General features: G+C 42.5%; 1 protein-coding gene across 1 annotated transcript; it reads left to right on the plus strand.

The window, feature by feature from the left end:
* The first annotated feature begins 885 nt into the window (after window positions 1-885).
* LOC133419835 (NACHT, LRR and PYD domains-containing protein 5-like) lies at window positions 886-10730 on the plus strand. Its single transcript, XM_061709289.1, has 9 exons — window positions 886-1001; window positions 1131-1247; window positions 2057-2135; window positions 3530-3734; window positions 6582-8364; window positions 8673-8846; window positions 9036-9206; window positions 9343-9392; window positions 9523-10730. The coding sequence occupies exons 2-9, from the start codon at window positions 1210-1212 to the stop codon at window positions 10065-10067; spliced, it is 3045 nt and encodes a 1014-aa protein (XP_061565273.1). The 5' UTR covers window positions 886-1001; window positions 1131-1209; the 3' UTR covers window positions 10068-10730.
* The last annotated feature ends 14705 nt before the right edge of the window (window positions 10731-25435 follow it).

Consider the following 25435-nt stretch of genomic DNA (forward strand, 5'->3'; position numbering starts at 1 on the left):
AGTATGGACCCCTGAGGGGCCCCATAGGACGCAGATTCAATAGATGAGGAGAAACGGTCAATGGACACAGATAATGTCCTATGTTTAAGATAGGAATTGATCCAGTCCAGGGCTGTCCCCTTAATGCCTAAACACTGTTCAAGGGGAGTGAGAAGAATGTTGTGATCCACAGTGTCGAATGCAGCACTAAGATCTAATAAGATCAGGGTTGCATTTTCCCCTTGATCTAAAGTGTGCAGCAGGTCATTATTCCCCGTAAGTTAGGCTGTTTCGGTTCTGTGAAGGGTTCTAAAACCAGAAACGGTTCTACAATGTTGTGCATGTTTGAAAAGGGAGCAACTGAGTCAGCAGATATGGCTGTATCAGTGACTTCCTCCACCTCCCACTGGTTTCTGACTGCATTCAAGTGACATTAACACTAAAGAGAGGAGCAAACCAGTGCAGGATCAGCTGATCTCTGTCCAACACCAGTGATGTGTGTTTCCTCTGCAGATGAAGGTGTGTGTGTGAGCTGATGTGGACGTGAATTCAGCAGAATGGACCGGTGTGAGGAGGGAGAGGACGGAGTCCCTCCCTCTAAAACCTCTCTGTGTGGGGAACATGAGAGTCGGAGCAAAGCTCAGAGGTGAGATGAGAATCTCTAACTGTCCCTGACTCTTCTGCATGTCAGAGCTCAAGACTCACATCACCAAACATCATTATTACAGGAATCAACCTGGACCTGGAGCTGGATCTGGACCGGAACCTGGACCTGGACCTGGACCTAAACTTAAACTTAAACCTAAACCTAAACCTGGACCTGGACCCGGACCCGGACCCGGACCTAAACTTAAACTTAAACCTAAACCTAAACCTAAACCTGGACCTGGACCCGGACCCGGACCCGGACCTGGACCCGGACCTGGACCCAGACCTGGACCCAGCTGTGTGTCCTTAAAGAGCAACAAGTCAAAGGACCTTCATATTAAATTCAAAGGAGACCAATGTTCTGCTGTAAAGAGGTGAGTGTGTCCAAACACTGCCAATGATTTTAATGTAATGCTTTTTAAATAGATTACATTTTTTCATCTGTAAACCTTCTTTTTCATATAAATAGAATATTTACATTTTGAACTTTTGTCTTCTATCAGTGTCCATCAGAAAAAAGACTCTCTTGAACCTGGACCCAGCTGTTTGTCCTTGAAGAGCGACCAGTCATTCGGCAGGTTAATGGACTTTAAAGGAGACCAACATTCTCCTTCAGAGAGGTGAGATGTATTTAAATGTTAGGAAATGTCCACATGTTTCTTCCTGAGTAGATCGTGTAGTCCTGGACTCCTGTGGTCCTCCGTCACCTGATGGTGATCTGAGCTTCCTCCTCATAGATCTTCATCTCCTGTCAGGAGCTTTTTCCTCTGGTCGACACTTCTGGAGGTCTCACCTTCCAGAGGACTGATCCTGATGATGGTCCAGAGTTCCTCTTACTGATCCTGGTGATGGTCCAGAGTTCCTCTTCCTGATGATGATACAGAGTTCCTCTTATTAATCCTGATGATGGTCCAGAGTTCCTCTTATTAATCCTGATGATGGTCCAGAGTTCCTCTTACTGATCCTGATGATGGTCCAGAGTTCCTCTTACTGGTCCTGATGATGATCCAGAGTTCCTCTTACTGATCCTGATGGTCCAGAGTTCCTCTTACTGATCCTGATGATGATCCAGAGTTACTCTTACTGGTCCTGATGATGATCCAGAGTTCCTCTTACTGATCCTGATGATGATCCAGAGTTTCTCTTACTGATCCTGATGATGGTCCAGAGTTCCTCTTACTGATCCTGATGGTGGTCCAGAGTTCCTCTTACTGATCCTGATGATGATCCAGAGTTCCTCATACTGATCCTGATGATGGTCCAGAGTTCCTCTTACTGGTGATGATGATGGTCCAGAGTTCCTCAGCTGCTTCATGTCTCCATCAGTTGTCCATGTTCCTGATCTTGTTGTAACTTTTCACTGAGGTCACATGTTCTCAGTGGGATCAGCAGAAATGATGTGAGCTAATTCTTCCTGGTTCCTCCACAGAGTGGACCAGCAGATCTCAGAGTCCCCCAGTGGTCCGTCTGTCCAGCAGCATCAGACCCAGCTGGACTCCATCTTTCAGGTCTGTACATGAACAACAACTGCTTCTCTATCTGTTGTCCTGATGTTTGTCTCCATGGTGTGTGCATGTGTGTGTGTGTGAGCGGTAAGTCTGTGAAACTTCGCCCCATAGCTGTCCTTGATGTTATCAGACGGCCCGGTACAGTTCTGATCCAGGTCCACAGGTGTCCTGGGAAGGGGAGGGCTAGTGGGGGCAGAGCATCTTGTTTTCATTCCACCAGGGAGATTGACTGGAGCAGCTGGCCAAGCTGTCAAGGTCAGATTATAATAATAATAATAATAATAATAAATTGCATTTATATAGCGCCTTTCAAAGAACCCAAGGTCGCTTAACAGATCATAGGCCTTTTCAAGGGATGCCTTGAAAAAGGAAAACCAAGGAAGAACAAACAAAACAAAACACCAACGGGACAAAACGACAGGGGGGGGGGGGGGCACTAATGGGGAAAAGCCATTAGTGCTTTGTGAAGAACGAGATTATAGAGTCAACAATTGTATTGAAAAGAAACAGGCAGACTCCAGTAATTTTCCGTCTACCTTAAGTCTCTGGTTCATCAATGGCGACTCCAAACAGACGAATTTGTGATCAATTCCCGCCAAGCCGAGCTTCCAACTTCTCCAAGGTCTTATCCATCTTGCCAATGAGCTCAAAGACCGCCGCTAGCCTGCGATTCTGTTCACCGGCAGCGACAAGAATCGCATCCAGCTTGCGGTTTTGCTCCCCCAACGTTAAAGTCTGAGTGTTGGTTGCAGAGCTTATTCCCTCAGCCACATCCGGCAGTTCAGAAAGGGCCAGAACAGCTGTCGACGACTTACGCATTTGACGATAGACCAGGAATCCCCCCACTCCAATTAGCAAAAATCCTGCTATCATAACATGGGTCCAACATGGACCTGATGTTTGTCTCCATGCTGGTCTCTGGAGACCAGTGGACTGTCAGTCTGTCCAACATGGGTCTGATGTTTGTCTCCATGCTGGTCTCTGGAGACCAGTGGACTGTCAGTCTGTCCAACATGGGTCTGATGTTTGTATCCATGCTGGTCTCTGGAGACCAGTGGACTGTCAGTCTGTCCATCATGGACCTGATTTTTGTCTCCATGCTGGTCTCTGGAGACCAGTGGACTGTCAGTCCGTCCAACATGGACCTGCTGTTTCTCTTCATGCTGGTCTCTGGAGACCAGTGGACTGTCAGTCTGTCCAACATGGGTCTGATGTTTGTCTCCATGCTGGTCTCTGGAGACGAGTGGACTGTCAGTCTGTCCATCATGGACCTGCTGTTTGTCTCCATGCTGGTCTCTGGAGACCAGTGGACTGTCAGTCTGTCCAACGTGGGTCTGAGGTTTGTCTCTGTGGTTTCAGTCTGGTTGTGTCCTTCATGTGGTCTTCTGTTCCAGCTGCTGGAGGACAACATTGTAATGTTTGTGAAGAACGAGCTGAAGAAGATCCAGAAGGGTTTGAGTCCAGATTACCCAGAATCCCTAGAGCATCTGTTGCAGGGTGAGATTGAAGAGCAGAGGAGCAGAGATGCATTTGTGAAGATCACAGTCAACTTCCTGAGGAGAATGAAGCAGGAGGAGCTGGCTGAGTGTCTGCAGAGCAGTAAGAGGATTTCTCTGAACATTTAATCTGCTGGATAAATGACCCAGAATGCCCCAGGAGATGAACAACATTCACAGATCAGCACAACATTAAACCCACTGAAAGATGTTGTTCCAACAATGTTCTGGTAGAATCAGATCTGCATTCTTGATCCACATGAAGGTTGTTTTGACCGTTGTCACCCGGCTAAACATTTCTGCAGACCAGTCGTCCCCACATGGTCCCGGCACCTCCCAGTAGCAGCGTCCGTGTACAGGAAAGCAGTAAACCTCAATAAACATGTTTAACCAACCAACACCACAAGATAACTGGAAGATTGTAGTCCAGGTTTTCCTCTTCCAGGAATCCTGCTGAGCTCCAGATTGTCTTTATGGTTCTACAGATTATTGGACCAGATCATCTTCTGGTGTTTTCAAATCCCAAACCTGGAAAATCCACTTCACAGACACCACAACAATAACAAGAACACAACAACCCACAAACCCACGACCCATCAGGGCTGTACTGCTAACATCCTGGTACTAGAAACTCCAGGACTCCAGATGTTGTTGTCACTTCCACGTCCTGAATGTTCAGAGGTGTTTTGGTGGTAAAAGTGATTCTACTCAGTAATAATAATAATAATAATAATGACTTAGATTTATATAGCGCCCTTCAAGGCACCCAGAGCGCTTTACATAAATCATTATTCATTCATCCAAATCCTCACTGGTGGTGGTAGCTACATTTGTAGCCACAGCTGCTCTGGGGCAGACTGACAGAAGCGTGGCTGCCATATCGTGCCTAACGGCCCCTCCGACCACCACCAACATTTTTTTTTTAATAAATCTGTTTATTGTAAACAGGACAATGATAAAAACAATAACAAGAGCAACAAAGCGAAGTGCCTTTGCCAGGTCATTTAAAAAAAATACTTTGCTCTTATGGATGTTTAGTTTGTAGCCTGATATGCGGCCAAACCTATCTAAAATTGCTAATATCGCGGAAAGAGAGGATATGGCGTTGGAGATCATGAGCAGCAGGTCGTCAGCGTAAAGAGACAGCTTATGAATCATGCCGTGGCGATTAATACCCTCATGGGTTCTGAGCCAGATAGCGAGGGGTTCAATGGCTTTATTGAACAGGAGCGGCAAAAGAGGACAGCCCTGGCGCGTCCCACGCTGGAGAGAGAAAGGCGGAGAATGAATTCCATTAGTGTGTACAGAGGCAGTTGGAGAGGCATAAAGTAATTTAATCCAGGAAATAAATTGGGAATCAAAGCCGAATTTTTCTAAAATGAAAAATAGGTAGCCCCACTCTACCCTATCGAATGCCTTCTCAGCATCAAGTGTCACTACAATTTCAGGGGTGATAGAGGAGGGTGAGAAAATGATATTAAGTAATCTCCTAGTATTGAAAAAAGAGTGTCTCCCCACCATAAATCCTGTTTGGTCTGGCGAGATTATATCTGACAATACGCGTTGAAGGCGAAGGGCCAGTATTTTGGCCAGTATTTTGCAGTCCACATTCAGCAACGAAATCGGTCTATAACTGCTGCAGGAAGTGGGGTCTTTGTCTTTCTTGAGGAGCAGGGATATAGATGCCATGGACAGAGCTTCTGGTAATTGACCTTTCTGAAAGGAGTCATTGTACATCCTGGCTAAAATCGGGGCTAAATGAGAAGAGTACGCCTTGAAAAATTCAACAGTGTAGCCATCGGGTCCAGGGGATTTTCCATTTTGCATAGATTTAATTGCTTTTTGTATCTCAAGGGTAGAGATTGGGCTGCCTAATTCACTAGCGGTGGCCTTGTCAATTTTGGGGTACGTTAAGAAGTCAAGAGGGTTGGGAGTCATAGTGAAGATTGAGGGACATTCCGAAGTATAGAGTTTGGTGTAGAATTCCAAAAAAGAACTATTAATTTCAGCAGGATTGGATGTGAGTTGGCCATTGGGCGATCTGATTTGTGGGATTAGCCTGGAGCTTGTTGAGCTAGGAGCCTCCCAGCTTTGTCACCTTGTTCAAAGAAGCGTTGCCTGCATTGTCTCAGTTGTCTCTCAACGATGCCTGTCATAAGAAGGTCGTGCTCTGAAAGTAATAAGAGGCGTTTTTTATAGAGAGGGGGGGAGGGGGAAACGGAGTATGCTTCATCAAGTGTGCGAAGTTCGTTGAGAATATCTGTTAGCCTAGTCTTTTCTGCTCGCCTCTTATGTGAAACGTACGCAATGACCTGCCCACGTACAGTGGCCTTAAGTGCCTCCCCTAGAGTACCACTACCAACGTCCGAGGTGTCCTTTATTTCAATGTAAGAGGAAATCTGCGTGGAGATAAAGTCTCTAAGTGCACTATCTGAAAGTAGATCAGAACTGAACTTCCAGAGTGGAGGGGAGGATGGAGCAGAAGAAAAAATGATGTCGACGGATGTAGGAGCATGGTCTGAGACAGCTATAGGATGGTATTCGCATGAGTTGATTAGATGTAGCAAATTGTTGTCCAGTAAAAAAAAGTCAATTCGTGAGAAAGTGTGGTGTCTGTGTGAGAAGAAAGAAAAAGCTTTACTTTGTGGGTTAGTAAATCTCCAGGGGTCTGAGAGGCCTAATTGTGATGCGTAGTGTAAAACTACATTGGCTGATTTAGAGAGAGTAGTTTGTGTGGGTGATGATCTGTCGAGACCCACCTTCTGAACCAAGTTCCAATCTCCTGCCACCACCACCAACATTCATACACATTCATACACATTCACACGTACAGTACAGCTCATCGTAACGTTAGAGTTGATCAGTGTCGGTTCACATCCTGATTCTTTAGGAGAATTTAGTTGAACTTCATAAAACACTAATTGGTTTCTTTTTTTCCACTTTTATTAAGGTACTTTTGCTGAAATTTGTAAAAAGCAGCTGAAGTCTAGGCTGAAGAAGAAGTCCCGGTGTGTGTTTGAGGGGCTTGGTAAAGCAGGAAACCCAACCCTTCTAAAGCAGATCTACACAGAACTCTACATCACAGAGGGAGGGACCGGAGAGGTCAACGAAGAACATGAAGTCAGACAGATTGAAGCAGCTTCCAGGAAACCAGACGGAGCAGAAACAACCATCAGACAGGAAGACATCTTTAAACGCCCACCTGGAAGAGGAGGACCAATCAGAACGGTGATGACGAAGGGAGTGGCCGGCATCGGGAAAACAGTCCTAACCCAGAAGTTTAGTCTGGACTGGGCTAAAGGCAGAACCAACCAGGACATCCAGTTCCTGCTTCCATTCACCTTCAGACAGCTGAATGTGCTGAGAGAGGAGAAGTTCAGCTTGCTGGAACTAGTTCATCACTTCTTCTCGGAAACCAAAGGAATCTGCAGCTTTGAAGAGTTCCAGGTCGTGTTCATCTTTGACGGTCTGGATGAAAGTCGACTTCCTCTGAACTTCCACAACAATAAGGACCTGACTGATGTTACAGAGTCCACCTCACTGGACGTGCTGCTGACAAACCTCATCAGGGGGAACCTGCTTCCTTCTGCTCGTCTCTGGATCACCACACGACCCGCAGCAGCCAATCAGATCCCTCCTGACTGTGTCTCCATGGTGACAGAAGTCAGAGGGTTCACTGACCCACAGAAGGAGAAATACTTCAGGAAGAAGATCAAAAACAAGAAGCAGACCAGCACGATCATCTCCCACATCAAGACATCACGGAGCCTCCACATCATGTGCCACATCCCAGTCTTCTGCTGGATCACTGCTACGGTCATGGAGAACGTTCTGGAGAATGTCCTGGAGAATGTCCTGGAAACCAGAGAGGGAGGGGAGCTGCCCAAGACCCTGACTGAGATGTACATCCACTTCCTGGTGGTCCAGGCCAAACTGAAAAAGGTCAAGTATGACGGAGGAGCTGAGACGGATCCACACTGGAGTCCAGAGAGCAGGAAGATGATCAAGTCTCTGGGAAAACTGGCTTTTGAGCAGCTGCAGAAAGGAAACCTGATCTTCTATGAAACAGACCTGAGAGAGTGTGGTATCGATGTCAGAGAGGCTTCATGGTACTCAGGAGTGTTCACCCAGATCTTTAGGGAGGAGAGTGGCCTTGTCCAGGACCAGGTCTTCTGCTTCATCCATCTGAGTGTCCAGGAGTTTCTGGCTGCTCTTCATGTCCATCTGACCTTCATCAAGTCTGGAGTCAACCTGCTGGAGGAACAGAGAAACACAGAGACTGACCTCTATCAGAGTGCTGTGGACAAGGCCTTACAGAGTCCCAACGGACACCTGGACTTGTTCCTGCGCTTTCTCCTGGGTCTTTCACTGGAGACCAATCAGAACCTCCTACGAGGTCTGTTGGAACCAAAACAAAGAAGTTCACAGAACAATCAGGAAACAGTTAAATACATCAAGGAGAAGATCAGTGAGGGTCTGTCTGCAGAGAGAAGCATCAACCTGTTCCACTGTCTGAATGAACTGAACGATGGTTCTCTGGTGGAGGAGGTCCAACGGTCCCTGAGGTCTGGACGTCTCTCCACAGATGAACTGTCTCCTGCTCAGTGGTCGGCTCTGGCCTTCATCTTACTGTCATCAGGAGATCTGGAGGTGTTTGACCTGAAGAAGTTCTCAGCTTCAGAGGAGGCACTACGGAGGCTGCTGCCGGTGGTCAAAGCCTCCAAGAAAGCTGTGTAAGGACGAACACGGACAGATCTGTTTTAGTTACCATCACATGTTCTTGGAGGAAACCAGTTAAATTCACTGTTCAAATAAGTTCAGGTTGATGTGGGACCAGTTCTCCTCAATGACTCATCTCAGGAAAATTTACATGCAGAGAAGAGAAATGCAGCTTTGATCAAGACTGTAGTGCAGCGACACTTATTGATTAATAGTTGAATTGATCAGTATTCATTGATATATCATTTACAGGTATATCTTTGTTAAATGACATAATCAACTTTTAAATGACCTAATGATCTCTTTTTAATCTCCTCTGCAGGTTGAGTGGCTGTAACCTCTCAGAGAACATCTGTCCACTTCTGTCCTCAGTTCTCAGCTCTCAGTCCTCCAGTCTGACAGAACTGGACCTGAGCAACAACGACCTGCAGGATTCTGGACTGGAGCAGCTGTGTCCTGGACTGGAGAGCCCACACTGTCACTTGGAGTCTCTCAGGTCAGAATCCACCAAGTGTTCAACTGGTCACCGTTACAACTGTGGTTGATATTGAAGATTGTTGATGTGTTTCTGCTGATCCTCTGACTTCTCCTTCAGCTCCATCATCAGGTGAACACGAGGACAGAGTCAGCTTTAGTGTCAGAGCAGTTCTCTCAGAGTCTCTGTATATGTGTTGTGTGTCTGCAGGCTGTCAGGCTGTCTGATCTCAGAGGAAGGAAGTGCTTCTCTGGTCTCAGCTCTGACCTCCAACCCCTCCCACCTGAGAGAGCTGGACCTGAGCTACAACCACCCAGGAGAGTCAGCATGGGAGCTTCAGTCTGGACTGAATGATCCCCACTGGAGACTGGATACTCTCAGGTAGGACACTCTCAGGTAGGAAGTTGGGACGTTGGGAGGTAGGACGGTGGGATGTTATTTAGAGGACCCTGGTCCTCTAAATAACATCCCACCCCTGAGAGAGACTGAGCTGGTCTGATACTCCTCCTCCTTCCAGGGTGAAGCCTGCTGGACAACGATTTCTGACACCAGGAGGTCTGAGGAAGTGTAAGTTTGTTTCTATTTCATTCACACATTCAACCATCTTCACACTGACACATCACTTGTTCATGAGTCCATCAGTGATCAATAACTGATCAATAATAACTGCAGCTGGGTTGTTTGTTCTCTCCATCAGATTCCTGTCAACTCACCGTCGACACAAACACAGTCCACAACAACATCCAACTGTCTGACAACAACAGGAAGATGATGTTTGTGAAGGAGGATCAGTCATATCCTAATCATCCAGACAGGTTTGATGTCTATCATCAGCTGCTGTGTAGAGAAGTTCTGACAGGTCGCTGTTATTGGGAGGTCCAGAAGAGAGAAGCAGTTTATATATCAGTGAGTTACGAAATAATCAGCAGGAAAGGAAAGTCTGCTGACTGTAGGTTTGGATGGAACGATCATTCCTGGAGTCTGGACTGTTTTGGTAATGGTCGGTACCGCGTCTGTCACAATAACGGATACACACCTTCCTCCCCCCCTTCCTCAGTCTCTGACAGATTAGCAGTGTACGTGGATGTTCCTGCTGGAATTCTTTCCTTCTACAGCATCTCCTCTGACAGACTGATCCTCCTCCACACCTTCAACACCACATTTACTGAACCTCTCTATGCCGGCTTCAGGCTCTGGCCTGGTTCTGGGTCTGGTTCTGGTTCTTCAGTGTCTCTGTGTTGAGTTCAGTCTTCTCCTGTCAGAGAAACTGTCTCTGTTGGACAGATAGTTGAGTCTGTACATGTCTGTCTCTGTTCCCACCAGAACACCTGAATGGTGAAACTGTTCTGAATGATTCCTTGGAAACTTCTTCCTCTTCCGGTCCTTTAAAGGTGAAGCTGCCGTTTTTCCAGGATCCACATGTTGTTCTTCCGTCTGTTTCCAGACAGATCTGAGCACAAGGTTGCTGTGCAGCCAGGGTTCATCCTGGTCTTTATTCTCACCACTTCCTATTCCAGCCGTGACATCACTACTGGACTGTCAGTTCTCTGTCATGGTAAAGGGTGTATGTGAGAATGTGAGCAACCCCTCCCCTTCTCACCGTCACCGGACTTTGTAAATATGTGAGTGGCGTGTGCCGGCGCGGGAGCGCGGAGCGTTCCGACTCACTTTCACCACACCTACAACTCACCTGAATCAGTTCTCTCCACATTCATCCTGGCGGGTAGTGAGGTGCCCACTGCCCGTCTCATTTTCATCCATCCACAGTTGACAACGCCAATATAGCACACGGACTCTCAAACATTCAGACACTTGCATATATGCACACATTCACCTGCACGTCCCCCCCTGCTCCGCAGTGGCAGCGCCGCTGCAGGGCCGGGCTTTATCAAGCCGGGTGGCCATAGGCCCGCCATAGCCCATGGTTGCCCACTCCTGGGCAACCATGGGCTATGGCCACCCGGGCCCTGGTTGTTTTTTTTTTGTCTGTTTATGTTTGTACTAATAATTATATTAAATTGTATTAGATGTGGGGGCATTATATAAAGTGTTTAAAGTATAATTATTATTGTTGATTATATTATATTTTGGGTGAGGTTGTACAGCAGTTGGGGACTGTTATGTTGTTGGTGTTCCCCTCAAATAATGGTTTGCCCCAATTAAGTTTGTCAGGCTGTGCAGTATTTAAAGAAGCCACATTCAGCCCTTTTGGGCGCTGAGTGGAGGTAGCTTGCTGTGAGGCCGGGGGAGGCCGCTCCAGTCCCTCACAGTGTGTTTCTATGTGAGTTTATTGTATGAATAAAATGATCCATCCATCATCTAGAACTGCTTCTTTATGTTCAGGGTCCCGGGGGTCAGCCTGGTTGATTTTACACCGAACTATAATGAATGTAAAATAATGTATTGAATTAATTGATATACATTTTTCTGTACCTGAATTAAATTCTTCAATTTTCAAAACTTTATTTTCTCCACTATTTCTTCAGTGTTTTAAATTTCAAGAGTTGAAGATGAGACATTCAAAGTAAAATAATTCAGATTGTCCAAGTTAAACGGGCCGAATTCAGAGGTTAAAGTTCACTGTCAGAAAATCCCTCTTAAAAGGAACCCTGGCTATTAAGACATGTAGGTCTTAAAAGATAAATGTTGGTATCAATTATAACAATGTGATATAAAAAACCTTTTTGATGTCTTCGTTTTTATAAAATTTGAAAATATAATTTAACATGTAGGTCGCCATTGTTTTTTACATTCTGGGTAGTCACGTCACACGGTGGCTCCTGCTAACCCCCGTCCACTGTTTGACACCCAGAAACAGATGAAAACACAGCTAAACAGGTGGCGGCGCACCAGAAACACAGATCAAAACACAACTAAACATTAAGGTGACCTACAAAACCTAGACCTAGGCGCACCTACAAAAAAGTTAAAAAAAAAAAAAAAAAAAAAAGTACAGCATCATACAGCATGAACTATAAAAACACCATAAAATTCAGAGACTAACAGACCACACGTTTCAACTAGCAGATAACCGATGCTACAATAAAAACCCCAGCCAGATCTGATGTCATTAAATTAAATAAAGATGTTCTTGCCTATTAGAAGCGAAGTCTGCGCCTCCCGTTTCGTCAAAGTCCCGGGCCAGTCCCCTCAGCCTCTGGTCTGTCATCACCCAGCACCGAAGCCGGTTTTAGGGGGGGCAGGGGTGGGTTATGCCCACCCAAACGTGCCTCCTGCCGAGTGGCGTCTCCATCCCGGCCAGAGCGGCGAGAGCGGATGGCGGTGCGCTGCAGGCTCTAAAACCCCGGCTACGCCGTCTACGCCGTAGGCTACGCCGTCTACGCCGGAGGCTACGCCGTCTACGCAGGAGCCTAATGCACTGGTAAGATGCGTACGACATTGATAATTTTTGCAGATCTCCCGTGCATCACAGAACTTTGATCCAGTTTGCCTGAACCGAGACGTCCTAGGGGCTCCCTCGTCAGCCTCCACGGCCGGGAGAGTGCTGCTCATCTATGTTTTAGATACCTGTCCCAGTTAAACTAACGTGGCTTATCTTCCCAGAGCCACCGCTCTACGTCATCGCCCCCAGAATGCATTGCGCAGGTAAAACATGGTCAAAATATGTGATAAACATTGTAGATTTTTAAAGCAATTAGATTATTTTATGTGTTTCTAACAACATATTTTAGTATAAGAGAACAATTGTGGCTAATTAGGGACTACATGTCTTAATAGCCAGGGTTCCTTTTAACATCCGGGCCACTAGGATAACTAGTCAACCAGGATGACGTCAAACTGGCATCCAACCAATCAAATCATGGTCCGTCGGTCACATGACACTTCAGTCTCAGGCAGCCAAGGATGGCGCCACATCTGCAACATCCTCCTTTGCTGAGTGTTTAACGTTTTATATCTCCCGATTATCTTCTTCATTAGTGCCGTTTAATAGATCAAACCAACTTCTAACTTTTCTTGTGATTTTTTTTTTAATTTTCATGTGGTGTTCAGCCATTAAAACGTTGTTAGTTTGTTTTTCCAAGCAAAATTCAGACTCAGACTTCTTTATTGTCATTCGACCCATTTTCAGGATAAACGAAAGGCAGATTCAGGTCTTGGTGCAGCTTATAAGTGGACTGAGTCATAATAATAACAGAAGTAAAATAACATAATAAAATAGTAAAGTAACCATAATGCACACTGCCCTTTACACTAGAAACTACACGTTTGTTCCATTTAACCACATTATCGTGTGTAATTCATCTTAATTACAGAAGTATTCATCAATTACAGACTGCAATTACATGAATTAATGTCCAGGGACAGATGAAGATTGTTTTTGCACTAGTTCCTCTAGAAAGAGACTCGTTAGCGTCGTGCTCTTGTTTTTGTTTTTATTTTGAAAGAATTAAAAGTAATAAGTAAGTAATTTTTTAATGTAATTCTTCTAACTTTACACTTTGTTCAGTTACTACATATCACCACCAGATGTGTTGTGATCGAATTAATCACCCCGGGTTCTTTGATTGAGCTGGAAAAGGTAAATAAAGACACAAAAGACTGGGATAGAATTAAAGAAGGCCTCATGAGGGAGGGAGATACAGCAGAGCAGAGCTCTTGCAGCCTGCTCGTACAATCGTCCTGCTGATATCTGCCCCTTCCTGTCCTGAGAACAAGTTTTATTGCTCTTAGAGAAAAGGGGAGAGGGGTGTGGCCCAAGTTTATGGCTTGGGGCCCCTCTTATCTGTATCTGGTACAGCATGGTACCTTTCAGTGAAAGTCAGAGGAATGCACATCAGTTTCACATAGAGAAACATTTAGTTAACAGCACATGGAGTTTACATATTCAGTTTGATTTTAAATTATTCTTTATAACAATCTCCCTTTTGATCTCTAATCAGAGATCACCCTATGTATCTTCTTTCTTCTTTATTCTTCCTCTTCAGGAGTCAGAGGTAGACTATTCTGATCACCTGGTGGACCCTGCTCAGGGGATTATTCTGCCCCTTTCTTGAGAGCTAAGGCCTTTATGAACGCTGCTGTGCCAGATCCTTTCTGCTGCTGCTGTCACCTTTCCTGTGGAGTCGGATGACGTGGGAGGTCCGTTCTGGGTCCTGTCCACCTCGGCTCCGACCACTGTCTCTTGATGACTCACAGGGGAACCCATTCTGTCTGTGAGGTCCGTGTCTGTCCGTCCGTCTCCGACCTGTTTGGAGTAAGCAGATACCAAACTTTGCAGTTCGGAGAAGTGAGCTTTCTGACCAAATTGTTATTCGTCAGTCTCCTTCGCGTCCACCCATGTCATTTTGGTCTGTGCACAGATTTTTGCCAATTTAGTCTTCATATTCGCATGTCCCATCCAGCGTTTCCCAAACGCCTTCCTGATCTCACCCACTACGCAACTCTCAACTCCAGATGATTCAATACATTATCCTACAATTTCATACAGATATGTGTGGAGCAATAATTGTTTCTTTATGAACATTACTGATTTCTTTCCCTTTGGGCACTTTATGTACACCCACTTAAAGAATCCAGACATGCAAATTACTCTGTTAAATCCTTTACACGATCAGGGGGTACTTAGGATTGTCCACACGATTAACATTTCCTTTATGGAAAAGTGACATTTCTACGTAACAAAAAGTAAAAATCATTCACTCATATGAAACTACGGCATATTTGCCCCAAAATACTGGTTGATGATCAAATGAATTATTTCAATAACTGAAGAACATATTCCTTCTTATTAAGCTCCTCCGTAGTTCACTGTTGAATGTTACATAAAGACATATCTTCGTACAGAATAAAGTTGAAAATGATCTGCCCCAGGGGGCTAAACACTGGCATGTTTTCTGGGAATACCAAGTGAAACAACCTTTCTTGTATCACATAACAACATCCATGAAATTCAAAATCTCCTTAACAATGTGCTTTCTAAGGTGGATATTTGGATCAAAAATGAACAAAACCTCTCTTAATATTAAGAAAACAAATTATATATCATTAAGTTTCAATAAAGAACAAAAGAATATGGAAAATCTGGCCTTTCAGATCAAAATAAATGATAAAGAAATAAAGAAAGTAAACTCTACAGAGTTCCTTGGAGTCCTCATTGATGACTGTCTAAACTCTAATCATCATATAGATCAATTTTGCAAAACTAAATATCTAAGAATCTAAAAAATGTCGGTCTGCTTTTCAAACCGAGACACCTGCTTCCACGCTCTGCTCTTCTTATACTTTATAAACCTTTGTTTGGACAACATCTAAATTCCTGTATTATTATTTACTGTAATACTTATCCCAGCTATCTAAAAAATTTGACCTTTTACAAAAAAAGAAAAATTACTCGTGCCATTCCTGGACTGAATTTAATTCATCTAATCGCCATCTGTTTGCCCATTCTGGTATTCTTTACCTTAAAGAATATAACTACTCCCATAATGCTTGTACAATATATCAGGTTGTCTCAGGTTTAACTCAACTCATCCCAATCTCCGTTTCCCATCTCAAGGCCACTTACTATTTATATTTCTTATTAAGAGCTGTCTTTACCATGTCTACCTCTATACTGTTACACCTTTCACTTTTTTAATCGTATATATTTTAATACGTGCCACACTTTTATCTACCGTACATTTATTATTTACTGTTGCTACTTTTAAATCTGAGTGGAAAGCGAAATAACCGGAGTCAAATTCCTTGGGCAATATTCAAACTTGACTAATAAATCTGATTCTAATTCAGATTCTAATTCCTTCAATCCTTCTAGCATCTACTGTTACCCATGTTTCGTCTTCCTCGTATACTATCGCATATGCTGATTGTAACCCTTCGTTCCAGTATTTAAAACAGTATCCGTCTACAAACAAATTAATCGCTTTGTCAAATGGTGTTTTCACTAAGTCTTCCCTGACTTTGTCGTCACGAACGATTCTTTGCATGCACTTGTGTGGTTTTCCGCCTGTGATATCCTTCACGTGTGTACGAAATATTTGGTGCTTCATTTTCTTAATTTCTTTTGATTAATTTCTTTTTGATTCATTAATTTCGCCATAGCTGCTACATGCTGTGTACATGTAGCGTTGTGTTTACACGTCATACATAATTACCAACCTTACTCCCCCTTTTCTGAAACAGGGTCACTTGTTGATGATCCTGTTACAGAAAAATCTAAATCCTAACGCCTAGTTGTTTCACCATGTCGTACAACTATTGGGTGGTGATTATAATTTTTCTTTGGAGGCATTAAATCCTTAGCCTGATGGCCTGGGCGCAAAGCCAATGATACATGAGGGCAGCCTCATCCGTCAGTTCATACCACCTTAGTCGTGTCAATAATGTGAGTGCAAGGCATCATGTTACCATTAGGTGCTGTATCATAAAATAATGTGAGATCTAAAGGATTGGGGGAACCAGCATAAGGACACCAGGGGCGCCACTGTTGATAGACCGTATATCGGGCCAGGAGTAACTTTATTTATACTTTATTTATTTATTTGTATAGCGCCAAATCATACAATATAAAATGCAACACATGGTGCTTTACATGCAGAATAAAATAACAATAAAAAACACAATTTAAAACATTCTATACGACCCAACCCCCCACGCGTACACACACACTCACTCACACTCATATACATGTGCACACACTCACACGCCCACACCCACACACACACACACACACACACACACACACACACACACACACACACACACACACACACACACACAATAAGTGGACTGGTGACATGGCTTAGCACTAACGATCCAGGTGAGGAAAACACTACCTATGGGTGGCCGTCCACACTGAGAAGCTCCACCGACCACGACCACCAGAAGCATCGCCACAGAGACCCCCCCAACCCGGACAGACCGGGGCAGACCCCACACAGAAGGTGGAGCCCTCCCCCAGCTACCCAGGCCTGAGGGATCCCCATGACGACACCCCCATGGGCGGAGCAGGCACACCTCCCAGTGTGAACGACCCCCCTGAGGAAACACTGGAGCTAAAAACTAAAAACCGATGTTTCTGGTTCAAACAAAGTCCAACATACTGTATTGCTGCAGCCAGACCTGGCTGAGGAGATAACATGATCTGTCCGCTGGATGGAAAACCCACGCATTTTTGTGTACCTCCGTCCAGAAAGGTAAGCGTCAAACCATCGGGACCACAGTGAATCGTCATAGTATCTCTCTTCCCATCAGTTCACAGGGAGCTTGTGTGACACGAGAAAAAATGTCTAAGGGTTTGCGTCCCACCCTCATCCTGAGGGGGCATGTGAATGCTAAAATCTGTCTTTCCTCCAAAGCAGCCAGTCCCCTGGTGTCTCTTTGTGGGGCGTGTCTTTCCTGGGCCTCTATGGCAACCCCCTCGTCCACCCCCGGGCCTCCCCCTTCGTCCACCCATCCCTCTGTGTGCGTAATGGTAGTGGGGGTTTGGTGCTCAAGGTGGTTCATACAATTTGTGTGTGTTTAATGCCTGATTTACTCATTTATTAGTAAATCTAGATTTACTTGGCCTGACCTCAGCCACCTGACCCTGCGCCTGGCACTCCGAAAGTTCCCTTTTTTTTTTTTTTCTGTTTCACCCGACATGTTTACGACATGGTTTAGTGGAGAAAGGGAGTAATTTTGCTTTTTACGACTGATCCGTCAATACTCCTACATTCTTGTCCTATCTTATCTTTTTCGACCCCCCTGTTTTCCAGGTTGCATTTCAGTCTTCCCCCCTTTAAATTCCCTAGTCTCCTTTTTTCTTGTTCAAATTAATCCGAATTTATTTAAAAAGTCCTTGGTTCACTAATGGAGGACTAACAAATGCTTGTAAAAAGAAAATAATGTTTATATATTGTCTTTAAGGTTAAAACCAAGGAAACCGAACAAAGATATAAAATCTACCAAAATATACTAAGAGATATAATAAGACCTAACCTAAAGCTATATTATAAAAAGTTATTACATGAAAATAAACATAATATAAAAGGAACTTGGGGTATCCTGAACAACCTACCGGTAATTAAACAAGGATAATGGTGTGAATCAGAACATGAAGCAAACTATTATAGAGAAGGCATACTCATATATATATTTTCCTCTCTCAGCAACAGATACAGTAAACAGAAAGTGACAAACCCTGTTCAAAAATGTAAAAGTAAATTATCCACTGACTGTCCTAATATTAATAACTGAAGAAAACTCCTAAATAACATTGTAAAGCCTCTAACCCATATCTGTAATTTATCATTTCAATCTGGTCCTTTTCCTAAATAAAATGAAAATTGCAAAAGCACTTCCTCTTCCCAAAAATGAGAGTAACCTCAACTATACAAATTACAGACAGAATTACAACATCCCTATTATCACAGGTTCCAAAATCTGTATTCATCAACACTTTATATCAACTAAGACGTTAATATTATTATTCCCTCACTTGAAACTTAAGGAATGTGAGCCGCCCCTAACCAATTCACCATATTTCGCTGAGGGGGGGGCGCTCCAGTACACAGACAAACATTCTTGACCTAAACAAACAAACTCCCAAAAAGTCCTCTTCTTGAAGCTCATGTATGTTTTATCAAATAAAAAGGTCTTCTTTATTAGACACAGAATGCATCATTTAAAGAAGCTCATTGTTAATGTTATCTTAAAAAATGTCAACAGAGAAGCTGAAGTTCATGTATTTTTAACAGATAAAAAGTCTCCTTTATAGACACAGAATGTATCATTTAAAGAAGCTCATTGTTCATATTATTTTAACCGAGTCAACAGAGAGAGGCTCATATGAATTTAAACCTTTTACTTCTTAACATATTATCTTATAATATCCAAATATATTCTAAAATGATCCATCTATTCTAAATAATCTTCTATTTTTAAAGCCTTACTGTTCTGGTTGCTACAAAAAAAGGCCCAACCAACCCCTCTCCTTTTTCTAAAACAGAGGAGGAGAGGAGTGGACTTTTACGACCTTGTCATCTGAACCTGCAACTTCCAGAATCTCTCTTTTACCTTTTCTGTCTTTATTCAATTTCCCATTTTAAAGCCAACTACGAACTCAATTAAATCATAATTTTCTTTCTCTTAAAATAACAGAATATATTTCAGCTGTTCACAAAATCTCATGAATGCACATAACAGTACACAGACAGCACACACACATAATCACAGCCCGTCCTCTCTCACAGCAAGGCTAGCAACCACTGCTTAATGTTTACATATATTTCACAATCTTACCATCTCTATTTCTATTTTTCAGGCTCATGTCAACATAGAGTCTTACAGTATCTTCACGAAGCCAAATACCCTCAACATTTAAAGTTTTTCGGGCATTTTAAAACCTCTCTACAGTTTCCTCAAATGCATACCATCAACTTTTTGAAGTTTCTTTGGCAGCTCTTAGAATTCTGAGGTGCCAAATCCTCAGGGCCTCTAACCCAGCAAAAAATCCATGCGCCCGTCGACGTCACAGTTGGAGTCGCCCAACTCTGACTTTAGAATGTCTACGGTAACAGGATTCTTCCATAATCCTGTCCCTCTAAAGGGCCTAACCCCGACATCCTGGGACTTAAACCCTTAATAAATATTCCTCCGGGCCTCAAACCCTTTCTGTGTAAAACACACCTTTTGTACACTTCCTCTTAATTTCTATATATTTCCTCTTTAATTCCTATTCCAGCTTTCGTCCTTTTTTCATTAAATTTAGCAGTTGTCATTCCTTAAATTTAGCAGTTATTAAATTCAGTAGTTATCATTCCTTAAATTTAGCAGTTATTAAATTCAGCAGTTATCATTCCTTAAATTTAGCAATTATTAAATTCAGCAGCTGGGTGTTTACTTAAGACTTTGGACACAGTCTTGTTTTGAGTGATATCCAATGCAGATAAACGGTCTGCTTACCCTGAATTTGCCGCGCGGCCGTGTCCTCGCCTTTTTCGCAACCAGCTGTTTTTTCATAATTACCTCTCTCCTGATCTCAATCCCGGACGAGCCCCCAAATTGTTGTGATCAAATTAATCACCCCGGGTTCTTTGATTGAGCTGGAAAAGGTAAATAAAGACACAAAAGACTGGGATAGAACTTTTCTTTTTTTTTTTTTTTTTTTTTTTACCTTGTCTGCACACATATTAATGATTGATACCATGACGGTAGAAACCAAAGGTATATATATATGTGCATTATTACTATATTTAATATATATACATATATATACGCATACATATGCGTACACATACATAAATATACACATACAAACCCAGTGATTTTTTTTTTTTTTTTTTTTTTTGGGGGGGGGGGGAGTGACGACATTCACTGCCAATCCAGGAAGCAGGAACACACTGAAACACACGTCAAGCACTGGGAATCTGCAACAAAAAACCACAAACAAAACACGAAACCGGCACGGAGCCGACCAGAGCAAGCATGCAGGTGACCAAGCCAGTATGTATGTCTATGTGTGTGTATGCGTGTATGTATATAATCATGCGTGTGTGTGTGTGTGTGTGTGTGTGTGTGTGTGTGTGTGTGCCCCTGGTGTTGAGTGCATGTGATTAATGCCATAAAAACAGGGAGGGGGAGGGCCAAGTATCGATTTGACACCGACCCCCCCCTCCCAAACTACGTGCCATTGTCAAATGTATTTATTAAGTGTTGAATGTGCAGTGTCTACTTAGCTGTTAAAACCGTGAGGCTGGGATAGAATTAAAGAAGGCCTCATGAGGGAGGGAGATACAGCAGAGCAGAGCTCTTGCAGCCTGCTTGTACAATCGTTCTGCTGATATCTGCCCCTTCCTGTCCTGAGAACAAGTTTTATTGCTCTTAGAGAAAAGGGGAGAGGGGTGTGGCCCAAGTTTATGGCTTGGGGCCCCTCTTATCTGTATCTGGTACAGCATGGTACCTTTCAGTGAAAGTCAGAGGAATGCACATCAGTTTCACATAGAGAAACATTTAGTTAACAGCACATGGAGTTTACATATTCAGTTTGATTTTAAATTATTCTTTACAACAGATGGCAGAATGGACACTCACCTCCATAGACATATAAACGTAGACGCCTCATTGAGCTAGAGGCCATTGCTGTGATACGTCACCGCGTCAGCCATGACGGATGTGGTAAATTATATGTTTATATATATATATATATATATATATATATATATATATATATATATATATATATATATATATATAAATTTTTTTTTTTTTTTCTTTTTTTTCATTGAACACTTGAATATTGTACAAAAATCCTTGTGGCATATAAAACATATAAAACATCTAAAACATAAAACAGCATGTAGATTTATGAGGCAGACAACACATTCTGCATCCCTGTAAGACTGCAACAGTAAATGTAACAGATAAGATGTAAAACAAGGACATAAACAAAAGGAGGGTCAAAAGTAAAAAACAACTAAAGATAAATAAATAAATATAATTATAATAATAAAATGTGATAAAAATAGCTAGAAGCAGGGGCATTGGTCATCTTCCAGTATCTTCAGATCTAAATAGGTGTTAAGGAGTTGTTTACCATGTTTGTTTTTAATCAGTCTCAGTGCTTTAAGTGGGCCGGTACGCACCGGTACGGAGTACCCGCACCTCTCAATATTAGCCTCTGGCATACTGAGACTTTTTACGGCGTACCGGGACTTTTTACGGCGTACTGGGACTTCTCATGAGCTCATAGTACTCTGTTCTCTCCTTGCAATTTGGCTATACAGTGGCGTCGCCATGACGACGTGACTCCCCCTCGGGAGACGTTCACTCAATAATATCATGTTGTTGGTCCTTCTCACTGCCCACATGTCAGTTTAATATTCTCATTTATTTATGTATTTTTGGGTTCCTACCTGCCCATTATTGTGCGGACGTATTGTTTGTACTTTTGTTTCTAGACGGTACCACTTTTATCAACACCACCTGGCAAAGCATGGTAAGAGAGAAAGCATACAAACGGTTGTTTCCACAAGCGATAAAATTAATGTAAAGATAAATAGTAACAACACTAAATATTGTAATGGGAAATTTTGGTATAACATATATATTTTGTCTTGTATGCTTTAAGACTGACTAATGCACAAATCCTGTTTTCAAGTGAACATTCCTATGGACGAGGTCAAGCTCCTTGGACACAGAGCCTGTGGAATTTCTAACTATCAGGCGGTGGAGCCAGGCTGGTTGTCAGGGTGACATATATTTTGTCTTTTGTTCCCAGCTTGGCTGAAATATAAGACAGGATGTCTCAAAACATCTTCAGCTCACTCACTCACTGACTGCTTCTTAATAATAATAATAATAATAATAATACATTTTATTTATAGGGTGCCTTTCATGGCACTCAAGGTTGCCGTACAACATCAAATAAAATCTCGTCAACTCATAAAATTCATAGACTCATAAAATGCTTCTTGTGATCAGTTGCACTGTGTGACCTCCATTCATGAATGCTCTTTTTTATCAAAACTCAAGAAAGACAGCTGACGTGTCAAGACATTCTTTTTTGAACACTTCAGCGAACGAACAACAATTTTTGCCACCACAATTTGGTGACCACGAAGGGACCCCATCTGTGAGCGGATTTTCTTTTTTCCTCTGGATCGAAGGTGACTAAAGTGCACGCAACAACCTGTACTCCCCCATCAAGAAAGGTTGAGAAGAGGGCCTGACGTCCAGAGAATTGAGACGAGTCCCCTCACCGATTGGGGTCTAGCGAACTCGGTGGCTACAGAAAACATCTTGCTGTTCTTTCGGGTGAGTTTTGAGGAAAGAAATGGCCGAAAATTGTGCAAAAGTCTCCTCGCTACCTACTGAATCGACAGTAGTGTCGGCAGACGTGCCGGATACTTGGCTTCCCTACAGGCGGAGGCTTTGTGTCAGAGAGTGGTAGACTTACTCCAAGTTTGGAACTTGGGGGCTCTGGGTTCCGGGAATCTAGAGTGACCAGACCGGGTCTGGGGGCACTTAGGGCCTATTAATACTAAGAAGTTTGTGTTTTTCCCGGGCTGGCCACCTGTTGCGGTGCTTGAACTGAACGTTCTTTGGTTGTTGTGACCCGATTTGTTTTTTGTTTTTGTTTTTAAATAATCTACTTTATTAATTATTAATAACTGTTGAAGGACAATTATTAATAACTCTTGATAACTGAACAGCATATACCTTGTGGCACAAAATATGTCCATGTATATATGTATATAAATATATGTTTAAGTGTATATGTCTATGTGTTTATGTCCATGTACATATGTGTGTATATATATATATATATATATATATATATATATATATATATATATATATATATATATATATATATATATATATATATATATATGTCTATGTGTATATGTCTATGTGTAGCCTACTTAGTACCCTTCTCTTTGGTTCCTGGTCTATTATTTTAATGGATATTTTGTTTTGGTGGTTTTTGGACAGAAATCCTCAGAAGGAAACATTTATAGGACTTTCGTCTGTCTCGTGCAGGAAGATCCACTTCCTTCCTAGGCTTTTATTTTGGTTGACCCACTTCCTGTCCTCCCTCTCCCCTTCCATCCCAGGCTTTTATTTTGTTGGACCCACTTCCTGTCCTCTCTCTCCTTCCATCCCAGGCTTTTATTTTGGTGGACCCACTTCCTGTCCTCTCCCTCTCTCCTTCCATCGCAGGCTTTTATTTTGGTGGACCCACTTCCTGTCCTCCCTCTCCCCTTCCATCCCAGGCTTTTATTTTGTTGGACCCACTTCCTGTCCTCTCTCTCCTTCCATCCCAGGCTTTTATTTTGGTGGACCCACTTCCTGTCCTCTCTCTCTCTCCTTCCATCCCAGGCTTTTATTTTGTTGGACCCACTTCCTGTCCTCTCTCTCTCTTTCCATCCCAGGCTTTTATTTTGGCAGTCCCCCCCCAGGGCTGATCAATCCTCTCTGGACTCAAACTTTCCTCGGCTCCTGCGACAGCTCTCATCCATCATCACTTGGTTTCCATGGTAACGTATCGTCTCCAGGATGTCACCTGGACCAGGACTGGTCACCTGTGGTCCCACCTGAGCCCCCCTGCCCCCCCCCCGGGGACAGTTCCTGCTGGTTCCACCCCCGAGTCTCCACAGTAAGTGCAGAGTCACAAGTTCCCTGTTTGTTCCAATGGTGTCCGACTCTATGTCTCCCTCTGGTGGCGGAGAGAGGAACTGCAGCCGCTGCTTTTAGCATCAGAACCAGTGCGTGGGGTTATAGAGGACTTTTAGTGCCAAAATTGAATAAATAAATACATCATTAATGAAATGTGTCATTAATTAATTAAATATATCATTAATTAATCAAATGTGTCATTAATTAATTAAAATTGGAATGAAATATGTCATTAATTAATTAAATGTTTCTTTAATTAATTAAATACTGAAATAATAAATATATTTTGTTTACTTAAAATGAATTGTATTTTGATTAATTCATGACATATTAATTAATTGCGGACCCAACTCCACCAAGTCTCCACAGTAAGTGCAGAGTCACAAGTTCTCTGCTGTTCTACTGGTGTCCGACTCTAGGCCGCCCTCTGGTGGCGGAGAGAGGAATTGCAGCCGCTGCTTTTAGCATCAGAACAGAGAGCAGAACCCGACACTCAGCACCGACGGCATTCCTATAATGTAATAATTTCCTGTAATGTAATAATTTCCTATGATGTAATAATAACCTATAATGTAATAATTTCCTATAATCTAATAATTTACTATAATCTAGTAATTTCCTGAAAATATAATACAATTTGCACTAAACTCAATCGAAAATGTAATAAAACCCAATAATGTAATAACTTCACCATTGCACGAGCGAGTGCCCGTTCATCGCTGCATGCAGTTTTAGTTTTCACTTGTCTCATTTTGTCAGTTTGGCTTTTATTCTGTATTATAATATTAATCCTCTACTTCTCTGATTCTTGGGATTGTTGCTGCGTTTGCTTAACGTGCTACACGCGTTTCTCTAACTTCAAGAAAATGTGTTCAGCTGTTATCAATAAAATTACCATTTAAATAGAAACCTGTGTCTCCCTGTTTTTACAGACTCATTAAACCGAAGTCAGTTCACTTCATTAATGTTTTATTTTCCCCAAAAAGAAATTACATGCAGAGTTATTTAAAATCAGGATATCAAATAATTAAAATAAATCATGATCATGTTTGTTTACAGATGTTTGATTGAAAGAAACACATCAATGTTTTACATCTGAAGGTTTTATGAACCACAGTTAAAAACATTTAAACATTTAAAAAAGGTTAAAACGATATGAATCAACAATTATAAAACATTTTCTCACATGAGAACCAGCTGTGTTTCTAGACGTTTAAACAGTTTTCCATGTTTTAGTATCTTTTAGTTGCAGTTTGTTTAAAAACGACTTATAAACTCTGACATTTGAACACTTACATTTACACAGAAATATGTTCTTTAGTATTGATTTGATTTGATTTTTACTCTTTTCTGTTATAAAATCAGCAGGTTGATTAAAAATAGCTCTCACATTTAGGAACGTGGTTGATTTTTATGTCATATTTTTAACTGGTTACTACATTTATTTAAACAGTAAAGTTTGAAAGTAAAACATAAAATCTAATCCCAGT

This window comes from Cololabis saira, chromosome 19, assembly GCF_033807715.1.
Source record: "Cololabis saira isolate AMF1-May2022 chromosome 19, fColSai1.1, whole genome shotgun sequence".
NCBI classification, from domain to species: Eukaryota; Metazoa; Chordata; class Actinopteri; order Beloniformes; family Belonidae; genus Cololabis; species Cololabis saira.

Excerpts from the sequence above, each read along its gene's own strand:
- LOC133419835 (XM_061709289.1), top strand. The coding sequence starts at position 1,210 with ATGGACTTTAAAGGAGACCAACATTCTCCTTCAGAGAG. Across the intron at positions 2,136-3,529 it reads AGCTGGACTCCATCTTTCAG|CTGCTGGAGGACAACATTGT; the intron begins GTCTGTACATGA and ends CTTCTGTTCCAG. Across the intron at positions 9,207-9,342 it reads TGGAGACTGGATACTCTCAG|GGTGAAGCCTGCTGGACAAC; the intron begins GTAGGACACTCT and ends TCCTCCTTCCAG.